This window comes from Protopterus annectens, chromosome 11.part0 (assembly GCF_019279795.1).
Source record: "Protopterus annectens isolate FY-2018-M chromosome 11.part0, PAN1.0, whole genome shotgun sequence".
In the NCBI taxonomy this organism is placed as follows: domain Eukaryota; kingdom Metazoa; phylum Chordata; order Ceratodontiformes; family Protopteridae; genus Protopterus; species Protopterus annectens.
In genome coordinates, this window is record NC_056745.1 from 1,493,185,870 (window position 1) to 1,493,201,358 (window position 15,489).

The 15,489-nt window shown below is 42.2% G+C and overlaps 1 protein-coding gene across 1 annotated transcript in view; it reads left to right on the plus strand.

Moving 5' to 3' along the window:
* PLXNB2 (plexin B2) overlaps positions 1–15,489 on the plus strand; it is a gene marked incomplete in the record, with an annotated part of 671,705 nt that overhangs the window by 225,458 nt on the left and 430,758 nt on the right. The window contains 1 exon segment of the mRNA XM_044087338.1: positions 818–987. Coding sequence (XP_043943273.1) covers positions 818–987 — 170 coding nt within the window.

Consider the following 15,489-nt stretch of genomic DNA (forward strand, 5'->3'; position numbering starts at 1 on the left):
AACAATGACTGATGTACTTTGGTCCTCAATTTTATCATTGACAAAACAACATGTTTTCACACAGTGATGGAACTTGAAGTAAAGCACATTGTGGAAAAACATAGCTCACATGCTTTTTTGAAATTATAATGCTGTTTGTATTTTGAAAACTTTGGCAGCCTATTTAGAGTGCATTGGTTAAGAACTGCAAACAGATGTACTTGCCTGTAATTAGTTTCCTTCATGTAAAAGTTTACAGCAATTCGTTAAATTGATTTTCTGGTGGTGGAGGGCATACCGTGTCATAATCAGAGTCCCCTTGTTCAGGTAGAAATAAGACAGCTGGTATTAAGTCATCCATTCACATTTGTCCTTTTCAGCCAAGATGCAGTAACTCACAGGGAGCTGTAAGGGGTTTACCTCCCACAGAAGCATGATCTTTTTTTTGTTTTGACCTTATTTAGATCTGAAGTGTTGTTGAAAGAAATTACTTTCCAGTTTCTGTTCGTAGGACAGGCATTGTATGAATGTGCCTCTTAATATTACTGAAAGCCTGAGAATTAGGTTTGCCGTTAGTGAGCTCTCGCGTTTTGTAGTTAATGAAAGAAGTTTATCTGTATGCTGCATACAAGGAAGGGTTTCTCTCCATGGGCCTGTTGACGCGTCATAATTTTCACTGTCAGTGTTCAGTGTGATTGCATCAAATAGCACTGTAAGATGAAGATTTCTGTGCTCTCAAAAAGAGTTTCATTGTCATTTTTTAAAATAATTTAATTGGGTTTCTGTATAGTGCTTTACTTAAAGCTTTCGACTGTAATCTTGATTGCTTTTGTTTCAGTTACCCTTTACAACTGCTCATACGGTCGAAACGACTGCAGCAAATGCCTTGCGGCTAATGCAGAGTATCAGTGTGTCTGGTGTGATGTGGCAGGACATCAAGTGTGCGTTTTCACGGAGTCTTGTAAGACTAAGAAATATGATGACTGTCCAACTCCAACAATAACTAAAGTAAGTGCTTTTGCATTTTTCAGTTCATAGCTGTTTAGTTTAGTGAGTCATTGAGGAAATACTACAGTTATAATTTAGCAATTGATAGATACTTTGCACAAAGTGCATTTATGTTAGCTAGCGTGTTTTTGAGCTTTTCTGCATTTCATTGTTCTGTTGGGTTGACATGGGATTACACCACCTAATAAGAATACCCTAATAATTGCTAACTTGTGTTGAGAAAAAAAAAAATCAGTTGCATGACATCAGATAGCACATGCATGACATCAGATAGCACATTTCATTGATGTTTTCTGAAGTAATGTTTTCTGTCATTGCTACCAGCTCAGATTTACATAGTGAATTTATTACATCTATGTAAACCGATAGTAGCCTGACCTTTGACTGCCATGTGTCAACAGTGGGTGAGGAACTCCTTTTATGTGTCACAACTTGTAAGTAAAGGTACAGCAACCAGATTCAAGGAAATTATAGTCCCGCTGTACTCGGCCCTCATTAGACCAATAATCGAGGACAGTGCACCATTTGGCATGTACTTGACTAGGCACTTACAGCAAGTGGAGTGACTTCAGAGGTTCCTCACAAAGAAAATACGGGGTGTAAACAACATGATCTGTGCACAGACTAAAGCCCTATTCCTTTACTCTGTCTCCTACTGACTATTAAGGGGTGACTGCTGCACATCTGCAAGTCAAAGAGCATGAGGGTCACCTGATCTCGGGATCTAAACTTAGTAACTCAAACAAAGCATGCTGGAAAGACAGATATGTGTCTCAGAGATTGCACCTTCTTTGGAACAGGCTTCATATTCACATTATCCAGAACCACTTCCCTGGCCCTCTTCAAACACAGTTTGGATCAGAGGATGAGGAATCGCAAATTCACACCTGGGGTAATGCCTGTGACATTTATGAAGAGGGGTAATTTGTAAGATGTTTAATGCATAGGCACAAATCCATACCATCCTCTGACCACTAGGGGGCATATATTGGGTAAAATCATGTTGCACTGACTAGGCTTGTAAGGGCCCTTAAGCTCTTAGCCTAGTAATCTCCTGTGAGGGAGGTTGGAATAGTGGTTAAAGTGTTTACCTTACCGACTCAAGGTGCAGGGTTTGATACTCACGTGGGATAATTGGCTAGGCTTAAAATGGCCCAGAAGGGCAGTTAGCCTAGTACTAATCTATGAAATTTGATTGTACTTGTAGAGTAATACCTTTTTGTTTGTTTAATGCAATTTGCTGGCTTTCCAAATAAAGAATTTGAAAACAAAAGAATGCTCGTCTCACAGTAGTAGAGCATGCATTATGTTGGCTATAAGGTTTTTTAATTTCTCCAAGTCTTTTGGGTTTCTAATACCATGATGGGAATGTACCCCATTCCTAAGTCAAAGTATGATTAAAGTTCATGGAAATCAGTATTGTTTCAATCTTTGATGTCAGCCAGAGGTGCTCTTTACAGAACCCGCAATGTGCCCAGTAATGACTCCTGCAATTCATACGGAGTTACATGGATTGGTATATCTAAATATGACTGTAGATTATTTTTTGTAAGATCCATTGAACCTACTACTATTAGAACTGTTTGAGTATCTTTCTTCCACTTTGCTCTTATTTCTGCCTGCAGATCCTTGTATTTTATGACTTTGTGTCTCTCTGTATGCAGGACACTGTAATCACTGGGTGTGGCGATTTCAATGATCAATTCTACTTTTGTCTTCTTTTCTTGGACCACTATATACGGTTTTCTAGCATCTATCTTTTGAACTGCTGGTAATGGATGATCCCATGTGATATAAACTCATCATTTTCTGTGATGCTTTGTGGCACGTCTCCAGTGTTTTTCAGCCACTTCAGTACCATAATATTTGCACAATCCCCAGTGCAACAGTCTTGCCACATTATTATGCCTTTCAGTATACAGTCCTTCTGCCATTAGTATGTCACAACCTGCAACAAGGTGTGCGACTGTTTCCAATTCGGTTTTAAAAAACCTACATTTGTCTTTCTCCCACATGTTCAATGGACTTTATAAATCAACGTGTACGTAGCTCACTATCTTGGGCTGCCAATATTAACCTTTCATCTTTTGGTTTGAATTTGCCTGTCTTTAACTATTTCTGCATTTGTTCCTGATCAACATGAGGTTCTTCCAGAAGTTTTTTATACTTGCAACTATATTTATGTTTTTTCCACATTTCTTGCCTTCTCATCTGGTCCTTCACCATATATTCTTTCTTTAGTTTTTTGGCACATTCAGTTGCTGCCTGGTTTTTATCTATTTCTGGTTTGATTTCCATTCCTGCTTGACATCGATATGCTTCTGCTAAATTAAACAGAGAAGTCATCTTAGATTTATATTCTCCTCATGTTTTAAAACTTTCACTAAGTTTAGGTTTTGTGAGGTCAGCAGATGTGTGCGCAGTCCCGTGATTGCAGATCTATACCTGTAATCAATTTCAAGGAGGCCCATCCCTCCTTCAGAACAGGGAATATATAAGCTTAGTATGCACTGATTTTTATAAATCCTTTGGTGAGCATGAAGCATCCTTCTTGTTTTCCAGTCTAATCTATCCAACATGTTTTGGGGCTAGTTAATCGCTCCAAAACTGTAAGTTAGGACAGGAAGAGCGAATTGGTTTATAGCTTGAATTTTCTTCCTAGATGTCAGTGCTGTTTTCAGGATTAATTTAAGTCTTCTGAAATATTCCTAAATTATATTTGCATTTGTTTGTGTTTTATTGTTGATCCTTCATCAATTCCCAAGTATTTATACACTCCCTCTTGCTCAAGTTCTTTTATATCACATTCTTGTCCCAAACTGATGTTTTCCTGAGGTTGCAGGTCTATGTACAATGAATGCTGAGGGGGAAGGGTGCAGGAATAAACTTATCTAGAAAGAAAGATGCCTTGTTGTCATCTGTGACTTTTCCTTCTCCCACACTGTGAAATGTTTTGCTAAGATTGACTTTTCTGTAGCCATATCTACATTAAGATGATCTAAATGAACCTTTTGTCTTAAAGTACATCACACAGCATTCTTTACTGATGTCATAGGTAGGTACTAAGCTATCGGCCTTGGGGTCTATATAAGCCTAGCCAAAAAGTTTCCCTGGCTTTTTCCACCCAAGAAAATTATTTTCCTGTGCCCCTGTCAAGCAGTGCCGCAGAAGTGATCCCCAGGGTGAATTTTCTATTTCCCATCCAGTCGTCAAGATTTTTCTTAGAGGGCCAATGAGGACCTTTGCTTGACATGAATGGGTAGTTTGTTCCAGGGTATGGGAAGTCTCTGGGACTGGAATCTATCCCTCCAGCTTGTTCTATTTATTGTGGTGACAAGGTTTAGGCCCCTGGAGTGTGTGGTTCAAAGAGACTGGGATTTCTTTAAGTGTAGCATGTCCAACAGTTCTGGGTTTGATATGGCTTTGTACGTTAGGCAGAGATCTCCTCTGGGTAGGTGAAATGTGATGGAGTAGAGCTGGAGTTTTTTGTGACGGTCTGCATATGGCATTTTCAATTGTTGTAGGTGTCTTGTGAGACACATGCCAAACAGGGCATTGTACTCTATAATGGATCTGATGAGGGATAAGTAAAGAGAGGAACAATGACTACCTTTTTTCTAGAGGAGAACCCTTTTGTGATGAGGTGTGCCAAGTTGAAGGATTTCCTGACTACTGTGACGATGTGGTTATCAAAGGAGAGACTGCTGTATACCTGTGTCCCAAGGTCTCTTATCACATTTTCAGTGTTTAGTGAGCTACTGCCTATCTGGTAGTTCTTGGGTACCGAATTTTTCCCAAAGGGGATGAAAATGCACTTCTTGGCTTTGAGCTTGAGGCCATGACTTTGACACCAAGCATCTGTCTCTGTGAGGCCCTTTTGTAGAATGTGTACATCATTAGGTGATTCTATTATGGCTTCCAGTTTGTAGTCATCTGCAAACTTTGTTAGCCAAAGACCTTCTGTGTTGGCCTGCACTTCAGAGAAGTAGATACCAAACAGGAGAGGACCCAGGACTGACCCCTGTGGTACTCAAATGCTGTAGCTGAAAAATTCAGTTTAATTTTTGAGACTTGCTCTTCTAGATGTATTGATTTTTAAGATCTGTGATAACCAGTTTCAGGGGTATAGCCAGAAGTTTGTATTTTGTACACAAACTGTTAATGCCACCACCCACCCATTCTTTAGAAACTGTATGCAATCCTTAAAATGTTGCCCCTATACACTTTGGAAGGGGAAACTGTTGACACTTAAGTGCATTCCTGTTTAGTAAGCATGTGCTGTATAGTTCCATACAGTGCCTGCTAACTGCTAATGTTGACCATTCTAAATGTTCTGTGCTCTTTGTGCCAGCGTATGCCTAGTTATACCCTTGGTCAGGTATTGGTTTTATGCATAGCTGTGAACATTTACCTCTGGAATGTAGGACAAAGTAGCAATAATTAGGGAAAAGTCCCCAGATTAGGGACAATTTTTAAAAGCTGCTACTATTAACTTAGAACTGCTTAAAATAATTTCCAGTTTTATGAGAGGTGGAAAAGATTTTAAAAAACAAAAAAGAGGCATCCCACCAAAATCTGTACAGTTAAGTGTCTATGTAAAATTTCTAGCTACAAGCAGTGTGCTTAATGTACAGAGTGCATCCATTTCTTACTTGAAGAAGAGGGTAAGTTAACTAGGAAAGGAAATCCCAAAATACAAGTTTGAGACAGGTTATACCAAAAAATATTTCTGATGTTTATTGATAAATATGCAGAATAGTAGAAAGGCAGATGGGAAATGAGCAGCTCAGATCCTGATTAGGTTGCAGTTTAACTGACCTGATGTTTGCAGTGGAGCAGAGAAGAAACTGCAGATAAGAAGAGTCTCCAAACAGGCATTCCTAGACTTGGAGAAAGTATGTGGCAACATCCCAAGAAAGCCGATTTAGGCAGTCTTACAGTGGTTCAAAGTCTTGGAAACTTTGGCAAAATTAGTGCCTGCTGTGTACAAGGACCCAGTGGCACAACCACAGACAGCATTCAGACTCACAGAGGGGTTCTGAACAGTGGGGGTGGCTGTGCATTAAGCTTCAGTCCTGAGCCCACTGCTTGTCGTACTGGTGATGGACTGCATTAGCATACAGGTCCGAGGGAACAGATGAACAAATCTGCTTTAAGCAGATGATTTCACACTATAAGCAGGCCCTGAATAGGAAGTTTAACAAGTCATAGGACACAGAAATGCAAAACTGAAGACACATGGGATGAAAAAAATGGAGGTACGCGAAGTAAATAAAAACTAAGATAGAAGGGAAAACAGTGAAAAAGGTCGGTAGCCGCTATTATCTGTGAGGGATTTTTGAATAGAAGGGAAAGTGTGAGTGAGGAGGTCAAAGCTAGAATCAGTGGGGTTGCTTCATCCAACTGGCACAGTGTGTCATGAGTTGTTTATGACAGAACAATGCCAAAGAAGCTAAAAAGTAAAATATTAAGCTGTATGGTACAGAAACCTGCACAGTAAAGGCAGTGCAGCTGAAGCTTGAGGTGATGGAAATGAAGTGCCCGAGATGGGTGGAAGGATGTACACTGTGGAACAGATAAAGAAGTGTGGATGTTCTTCATGTTTCACTGTTGCAGTCATCACATTTGGGCTTATCTGCCTGCAGGTAGCCCTCAGCCAGCCTGAATACCAGAATCTTGGATTCCTGTGTCGGATGCTGTCTCTTTTTCCATGACGTCAGGTAGTCAGGGGTATAAAACATGCAGCCGATGCTATTACATCAGTCTTTCTTGCCGTGCGGTGCCAGAAGCGGAAGCAGTTTGCAAGTGCCGGTCGTTCGAGTCCTGAAATTTTCATTTTGCATTTCAGAACCAAAGTCTTCAAAAAAAAGATAAGTACCAAGTTGGGGATCTTTTTTTCTTGCTCCAACCAATGTCTGTAAAAGTTAACAATTGTCTTAACTGCGGAAAGCAAATACCTCATAAAGATTTTCATTCATACTGCATTCCCTGCTTAGGCCCAGACCACAATGTCCCTCGCCGTCAGTTTTGTGCCTTGTTCAACCCCCGAACTATTCGTTGTCGGGGTATCTTTGCAGAAAATTATTTTGGTACTCTGTATCCGTACTCCAAAATGGCTTCTTTAAGCCATCTGACTACCGACCTTTCGAAAAAACCTAAGGATAAAGACAGAGACAGCCTACATAGGTCCAAAACTGCCAACGACGCTTCCGTTAAGCTAGTTGCCAGTCCACTGGTACTCAGTGAGGTGCTTTCACAGCCCCTGATACCCGCTACTTCAGATTCGCAGGCCTCTACTGAGACCCATTCGGAGTCCAGTATGCCGCGAGATGCTTCTTCGACTATGGAAACTGTGGATGTCTCTACCATGGATGGGTCCAGAGCCGCTGTGCAGGCACCAGCTTCTGAGGGTGTATTCAGGCCTACAGACTTACATTTTAAACCAACGCCATCTTTTCATCCAGGCCTAAAACTCACACCACTCCTAGAAAACTGATGTCCAAACCGCATACTCAGGCCCATATGCCTAAAAAAACAAATGCTTAGAATGGCTGAAGACCTTATTACTTTAATTAGGGGAAGCCAGCCTTCTCCCTCTAAGAGACCTAGAACTGATTTCCTTCTGATTCTTCTGATCACGAATCTGATATTTCTGCGCCTTCTGATTACCAGGATTTGCCCTTATCTACCTATGAGGATTCTGATGCAGAGGATTCCATTCCCTCTGCTTCCCCTCCAGAAAATTTTTCTTTTGGTGAAACCTTGCACACTGTTAGGGAGCATTTCCGCTGGGAAAGCCAGGATTACTCTGACTCCAAAAAGAGGCTTAGGGAATTCTTACTCCTTCCTCAACACAGGCCTTTAGCTATCCCTCCTGTCCTGGACATTGTAGATGATGCTTTCTTAGAATCTAGCCTTTCCCCAGACACTTTACCTCCAGCTCCCAGAAAACCTGACAGGTATTACAGAGTACCTGACTCTCACAAGTTCCTCTTCAAGAATCCTACTATGGATCCAGAGACCATTTCCCAAGGACCAAAAGGCATTAAGGCAACTGCCGCCAAAAATCCTACCCCTTCTGATAGCGATTCTAGAGTCTTGGACAGATGGGGTAAGAAGGTATACACTTCTGCTACTTTGGCCATTAGGGCTTTAAATTGCCAGTTTCATATGTTAAAGTACCAGCACCATATTATGGGACTGCTTAAACAGAAAATTATGTTGATTGCTGACTGGGCTGAACACACAGAATTACAGGATTTAATGCATTCTGCAGAACAAGTTGGTAAACCTACTTTGCAATGTGGTTCTGACTCTTTAGAAGCATCTTGCAGGGCTGCTGTCACTGTTTCTGCACTCTGAAGGCATGCTTGGCTTAAGGAGCAAAACTTGCCAGATCATGTTAAAGCTAAATTACTGGATGCTCCCTTAAACCAAGACTGCCTGTTTGGCAACAAAGCAGAAGTCTTCAAAAGGATGGAGGAAAAAGCTAAATCTGTGCAAACTGTTAAAGATTTCCTACAAGTACAGCCTCCCAGATTTAGTAGGTGTTGGCCTTCAAAGAATTGGTCCTTTCCAGTCTCTTCCAGGCCTTCAGTCCAAACCCAGGAACAGCAGACCACCTAGGTTACAGACTCAGGCTACGCACAGGCCTAAGCAGTGGGGGGCTCCCACTTCCAAAGCAGGGGGGAGTAGTAAGCCACCCTCCTACAGAAAAATGACACAATGACTTAACCTTAACCTTTCCAAGCCGTGCTCAATTGTCTGCTCCCTTACGTGGAAAGCTTGCCCTGCATGCAAAAAAACTGGGAACTCATTACCCAGGACAAATGGGTTTTGAACATAGTTTCCCAAGGATACAGATTCCACTTCCATACCCTATCAACCCCCAACGGTTGACCAGACCTATCCCCAAATCATTGGGTGGAGGCCCAACAGCAGGTTCAGTCTCTTCTAAGTATCAGGGCTATTCAAACTGTCCCAGCAGAACAAAGCAGGCAAGGCTTTTATTCAAGTCTTTTCCTGGTACCCAGAAAAGATGGCTCCTGGCATCCTATCCTGGACCTCTCTATTCTAAACACCTTTTTGGTAATCCCAGAATTCAAATTGCTAGCACTTCAACAGCTTCTGCCTATGCTAGGCAAAGATGCCTGGTTGGCAACCTTAGATTTAAAAGAAGCTTACCTGCACATTCCAATAAGGGAATCTTGCAGGAAATACCTACACTTTAGGACAGGCTCCATGCACCATCAGTTCTCTGCACTTCCCTTTGGCTTATCTACTGTGCCCAGAGTATTCACAAAGTGTCTAGCTCCAGCCATTGCATTTTGCAGGCAGAGAAATATTCAAATGTACCCATACTTGGATGATTGTCTGATTCAGGCAGAAAGCCAGGACTTGCTATTAAAACATCTGGCATTTGTAAAGAAACTTTTAACCTCACTTGGGGGTACACCATAAATGAAAAGACATATCTCCTAGTACCCTGCCAACAGATTGTATTCCTGGGAACAAGCTTGAACACAACTTCCCAGATGGCTTTCCTCACTCCAGAGAAACAAGTTTATTTGACAACCTACTTCAAACTATTGGCCACAAAGACCTAGCTATCTGCAAGGAAAATTCTGCAAGTCCTGGGGTTCATGGCCTCTTGCATTCTACTAATTCCATATGCAAGACTGCATATGAGGAAACTACAGTAGTATCTAAAAAGCCTATGGTGTCAACATTATCAGGACCTGGAGTCAATGATTCCTATCATTCCTTGTATAAAGACAGAGTTCCTTTGGTGGGCAGAGGCCTGCTACTAGAACAAGGGGCTCCCTTTCACTCTACCCCCTGCCACCCAAACACTAACAACAGACGCATCAGGCTATGCATCGGGGGGCTCACTTGGCAGGGTAGTGCAGTGCATTCAGGGCAAATGGAATGCGAGACAGAGGCACCTGCATATCAATCAAAAAGAAATGTTAGCTGTACAGAATTTCCTGACAGCCTTCAAAGACCGCATTCTTCTAGGACAACTATTGGTAAAGACAAAAAACACAGTTATGTGGTACATAAAAAAGCAGGGGGGAACCCACTCGTACCCTCTCTGCAGACTAGCCATGGCTCTGTGGAACACAGCCTTGAGCTACCAAGTGCACACCTACAAGCTGAATTCCTGACAGGCAAGCTAAATTCACTGGCAGTCAACCTAAGCAGAAATCTCATGGACCCACACAAATCGGAACTGGAACCAAAAATATTCAACCTCTTGAGGAACAAATGGAAGACTCCAGAGGTAGACCTGTTTGCCTCCCCTCAGAACTACCAATTAGACAAATTCTGCACAAGGACTTCCCACAGTCAAGCTTGGAAAATGGATGCCCTGTCCTTTACCTGGGAAAGCCTCTCGGTTTATGACTTCCCCCTCTGCCTCTCCTCTCGAAGGTTCTGCAAAAGATCAAACAGGACAAGCCAAGGACAATACTGATTGCACCAGACTGGCACGTCAACACTGGTACCCCCACTTGCGCAGTATGACACTGCTGGAACCATAGCACCTGCCTCAGACACCTTCCCTGCTGTCCCAGCAGGCGGGCCAGATTCTGCACCCTCAGCTTCAAACCCTGAACCTTGCAGCCTGGCTAATTCCTTGAGCTCTCCAATAGCATCCCTCAATAAGCAGGTGCTAGATGTAATTCTGGAGGCAAGGAGGCCTAGTACTAGAAAATCGTATGCTGAAAAGTGGAAAAGATACTGTTCCTGGAGCCAGACTCAGGGGATGGTGCCCAGCTTACCTCATATTCTTCAGTACTTAACAGAAATGCTCCACAAGGGCCTGTCCTTCTCATCAATTAAAATTCATGCCTCTGCCATTTCAGCACATTATAATACTGAGCCACCCCTCTTCTCTCACCCCCTGCTAAAGCAATTCCTTAGAGGGGGCCAAAATTTTAAGACCCCAGGAAAGCCCCTACTCCAGCCTGGGACCTTAACTTTGTATTGGAAAATCTCCCTCTCCCTCCCTTTGAGCCAGCTGCAACTGCAGAGTTGGAATTCCTTTCTTGGAAAACAGTCTTCCTTCTAGCCATCACTTCAGCAAGAAGAGTGAATTACATGCCCTCATGGCAGTGGAGCCCTTCTTTATCTTCCATGTGTAAAGGGTTTCCCTCAGTACCAATTCTTCCTTTATGCCCAGGGTGGTGTCTAGTGTGGCCCTAAATCAGTCCATTCATTTGCCTACTTTTTCCCCTAATCCACAAAACAAAGGAGAATGCATGCTGCACTCTCTGGACGTGCACAGACAACTTAGATTTTATTTGGACAGGACTTAGCCTCTCAAAAATCTGAAGAGCTGCTAGTTGGCTCTGCTGCAGGGGCAGACGGGAAGGCCATTTCAGAGCAAACCATTTCTAAATGGATAGCCCATTGCATTCATTTCTGCTACAAGCACCATGGAAAACCTACCCCAGAGGGGATAAGATCACATTCCACCATGGATGCAGCTTAACTCTACAGCCTTTCTCAGAGGAGTCCCTACCAGGGACATCCTAGAAGCTGCTACCTGGAGCTCTGTTGATACCTTCACCAAGTATTACCACATGCCTATTTTTTCTAAATCCAGAGATGGTTTTGCCACTACAGTCTTGCATGACTTAATAGCTGACCCTAATGCTCTGGAACAGTGAAACACAAAGGACATAGTACAGTTGTGTACACTTACCATAAATGTAGATATTCAACTGTATTCACTGTTGCTGTACTGGTTAACCTCCCTCCAGCCCCCTGTTTTCTCTTGGCTCTATCTTTCCTTCTTGTTTGGTGTATTTACGTTTTCTGGTGTATTTGCTTATTGATGGAGGTGTACCATAACATATAATTGCTCCCCATTGTGGGAGCACCCGACATTTGGGGCAAGAAAAACTGATTGATTTAATAGCATTGGCTGCATGTTTTGTACACCTGACGTCATGGAAGAAGAGTGAGCATCCAACGCAGGAATCTAAGACTCTAGTATTCGGGCCTGCTGAAGGCTACCTGCAGGCAGATAACCCAAATGTGATGACTGCAACAGTGAATGCACTCGAACATCTACATTTATGGTAAGTGTACACAACTGTGCTATATAAGAACAAAAGCAAAAGAAGTCCCACCTGCAAAAGGTCAAGGAGATCAGATTACAGTGGTTTGGTCCCAAGGACAATTTAGCAGAATACACAACTTGGTGAAGATGACAAGCGTGATGGTCAAAGAAGGTCAGAAAGAGTTGGTGGCAAGTTTTTATTTATTTTGCAGGTATTAAACAAAAATGTCATATAACATCAGACAGCTGTTCATTCGCCTTAATCACAAGGGTTATAAATGTCTGCACTAGATGAATTTAGCTTTCAATCAGTTTTACATGTTATTTGTTGGGTAAGAAAAAAAGTGAGAGAAAAACATTAATACAGAATAAACAGCATTAATTAAAAGCAGACTGAGTTTGATTAGGCAGGCAGATGAGCAGCAAACGTTATGTAGAAACTATTAACCGTTGCTCGGTGACAGTTTGACAGAAGTAGCTCAGTGTTATGCTGCACTCCGACAGCGGTTAGTCTGGAGCTTCAGATTTCTGCATATGAGCAGACCTCTCTGTCATTTCATATAAAAGAATACATTCCCTTAGCCATTTATGTACCTCAGTAAACTGAAAATTTTCCATTGCAGTCCATTTAGAGGCAATATATACTCTTGACTACTGATGTTAATTACAGTGGCCAATCCCTCCAAAAGTTACTTTAAAAATAATCTAATTAAACTGAACAAGCATGTGAAACTTAACTTTAGCTCAGACTAATGGGAGATGAAGGTAACTTCTTACAATGTTTTGAAAGGTGAGTGAGTGATGATCCAAGAATTCCATTCAGCTGTTGGACTGTTACCCTATGCTCCGTACAAGTTAGACTCTATAAGTCCCTTACTCATACTAGTGGCTGATGGCCATATTCTCCTCAAAGGACTAATTTCTCAAATAAATGTGACTGGAGACTCAGCCTCCCACTTAAACTCTGTAGACCCTGTACTTCAGCCTCAGAGGGTTGGCTGCCCAGAAATGGGCAGGTCTCATCTAAAGACTGCATCTAACATCCAGTCTAACTCCACTTACCAAAACCTTGTCTATCTGAAATGCTGCAAATGGATTAATTCCTTTTGGGTTGTTTGATACAACAGATATTGGTAATACAGATGGAAAATATGATTCAGTAGTCCAAGCTCACATAGGATCTGCCTGGTAAATACCTAAATATTGGGTACAACTAAGAGTGAACCTGGTAGACCCATATTTTCTGTATCTCTTGATAGATTGCTAGTACCCAGTGATCTTAAAAATCTTGCACCATATTAGGCAACCATTTAATGGCCTGTGATTCCCACTTGCTGTTCCTAAATAGTTATCCATCAACTTAAAGGCACAGTGGTGCATAGATTTGCATTGCTGCCTCACAGCAAGAGGTTCTCCGGTTTGATTCACAGCTGGGGTGCCTTCTGTGCAGAGTCTCCATGTCCTTCCTGCATTCGTACAGGTTTCTTCTGGGTACTCCGTTTTCCTCCCACGTTCCAAAGACATGCGTCTGGAGTGTTTCTCCCCAGGCCTCTGCTGTAAATGGGCTGTGTCCCAGTCGGACTTTCCCTGTAAACAAATGTTAAATAAATAAAAAAATAAGTATTAACTGGGGGTTGTCTCTTAAGGAGAGCACAGAGCCCCAAACCTTGTGAAGCAGGATATGCTTATGCAATTCTTTCAAGGCTGCCCCTTTAAGTATTTCAGAGTTGATTTGATAAACCAGTTCAACTCCATGCCAATGGAGCATTTTATACCACCACTCTCCAACATAGGCTATATAGGCATCCCTCTGTGTACAGTCAAGCAAGTGAGTCAAAGGTTATGCATATATTCCCCCATTCTGGTATACCCCGCTAAACCTCCTCTTCCAGATGAATTGTCTAAGGGAAGCTATTTTCTGCAAAATATGATGAAATATTGGGAAGTGTCCTGTAAACAAAAGAAAAGGAGAATGTTGCTGTAACCAGTTTCGCACTTGGTATCCTGCCTGCAACATCAAGCACAATTTTCAGTAAGAGTGCACTCAGAGAAAAGATCCCCCATCAGGGCTGCAAATTAAGATGTGCCATAGTCAAGGGATTGGGAATGTAACATGATTATCAAATATTTGTGGTTGAAGCCTGACCAGGCCAACTGAATGCTAGTGTCACCCCCGTCCCATGAATCTTGAGTGTACCTGGAATGAAGGGACAATCATGGCTGTGACTTTATGGTCTCTAGGCATGGGGGAGAAATCATCTGGAAATAGTAAAATACGTAAGTAGTATGTATGCTGAGCATTAAATATAATTGCATTTTTTGTCAAACTCCCATAAAAACTTTGTAGGGATATATAAACAAACATTCATTTTTTTATATGAAAGCAAAAAAATGTGTTAATGGGGGCTAGTACATGAAAATACAAATTTTCATGTTCATAAAATGTGTTAATGGGGGCTAGTACATGAAAATACAAATTTTCATGTTCATAGGTAGGTACTAGGCTATCAGCCCCAAGGGCCTACATAAGCCTAGCCAACAAGGTTCCCTGGCTTATGCCAGCCAAGAAAGTTATTTTCCTGTGCCACTGTTGAGCAGAGAGACAGAAGTGATCCCCGGGGTGTATTTCTTATTTCCCATCCACTCATAAGATTTTTCTTAGAGTGCTAATGAGGAACTTTGCTTGACATAGATGGGTAACGTTCCAGAGTATGGGAAGTCTCTGGGACAGGAAGCTCTCCCTCCAGCACGTCCTGTTTATTGTGGTGACAAGGTTTAGGTCCCTAGAGTGTGTAGCTTGGAGGGATTGGGATTTCTTTAGGTGTAGCATGTCCAACAGCTCTGGGTTTGACATAGCTTTGTATGTTAGGCAGAGATTGCCTCTAAGTAGGCGATATGCGACGGAGTAAAGCTAGAGTTTTTTGAGGCAGTCTGCGCTGGGCATCTGTTTGAGGCTGGTAATCCTCTTTGTGAGGTATTTCTGCGGCCTTTCCAGTTGTTGTAGATGTCTTGTGAAGCACATTCCAAAAGGTGCATTGTACTCTATAATGGATCTGATGAGTGTTGAGTAGAGGGGAACAATGACCTCTTTTTTCCTGGATGAGAGCCCTGTTTTGATTAGGTGTGCCACATAGAAGGACTTCCTGACTACTGTGGTGATGTGATTATCAAAGGCGAGACTACTGTCCACCTGGGTCCCAAGGTCTCTTATCACACATTCGGTGTTAAGTAGACTGCTGCCTATGTGGTAGTTGGGTTTTTACCACAGGGAATGACAATGCACTTTTTGGCAGTGAGCTTGAGGCCATAGCTCTGACACCAGGCGTCTGTCTTAGTGAAGCCCTTCTGTAGGATGTCCACATCATTTGGGGACTCTACTGTAGCTCCTAGATCTGGGTGTTGCCATTGAGATTATTGACATAGCTATAGAAAGT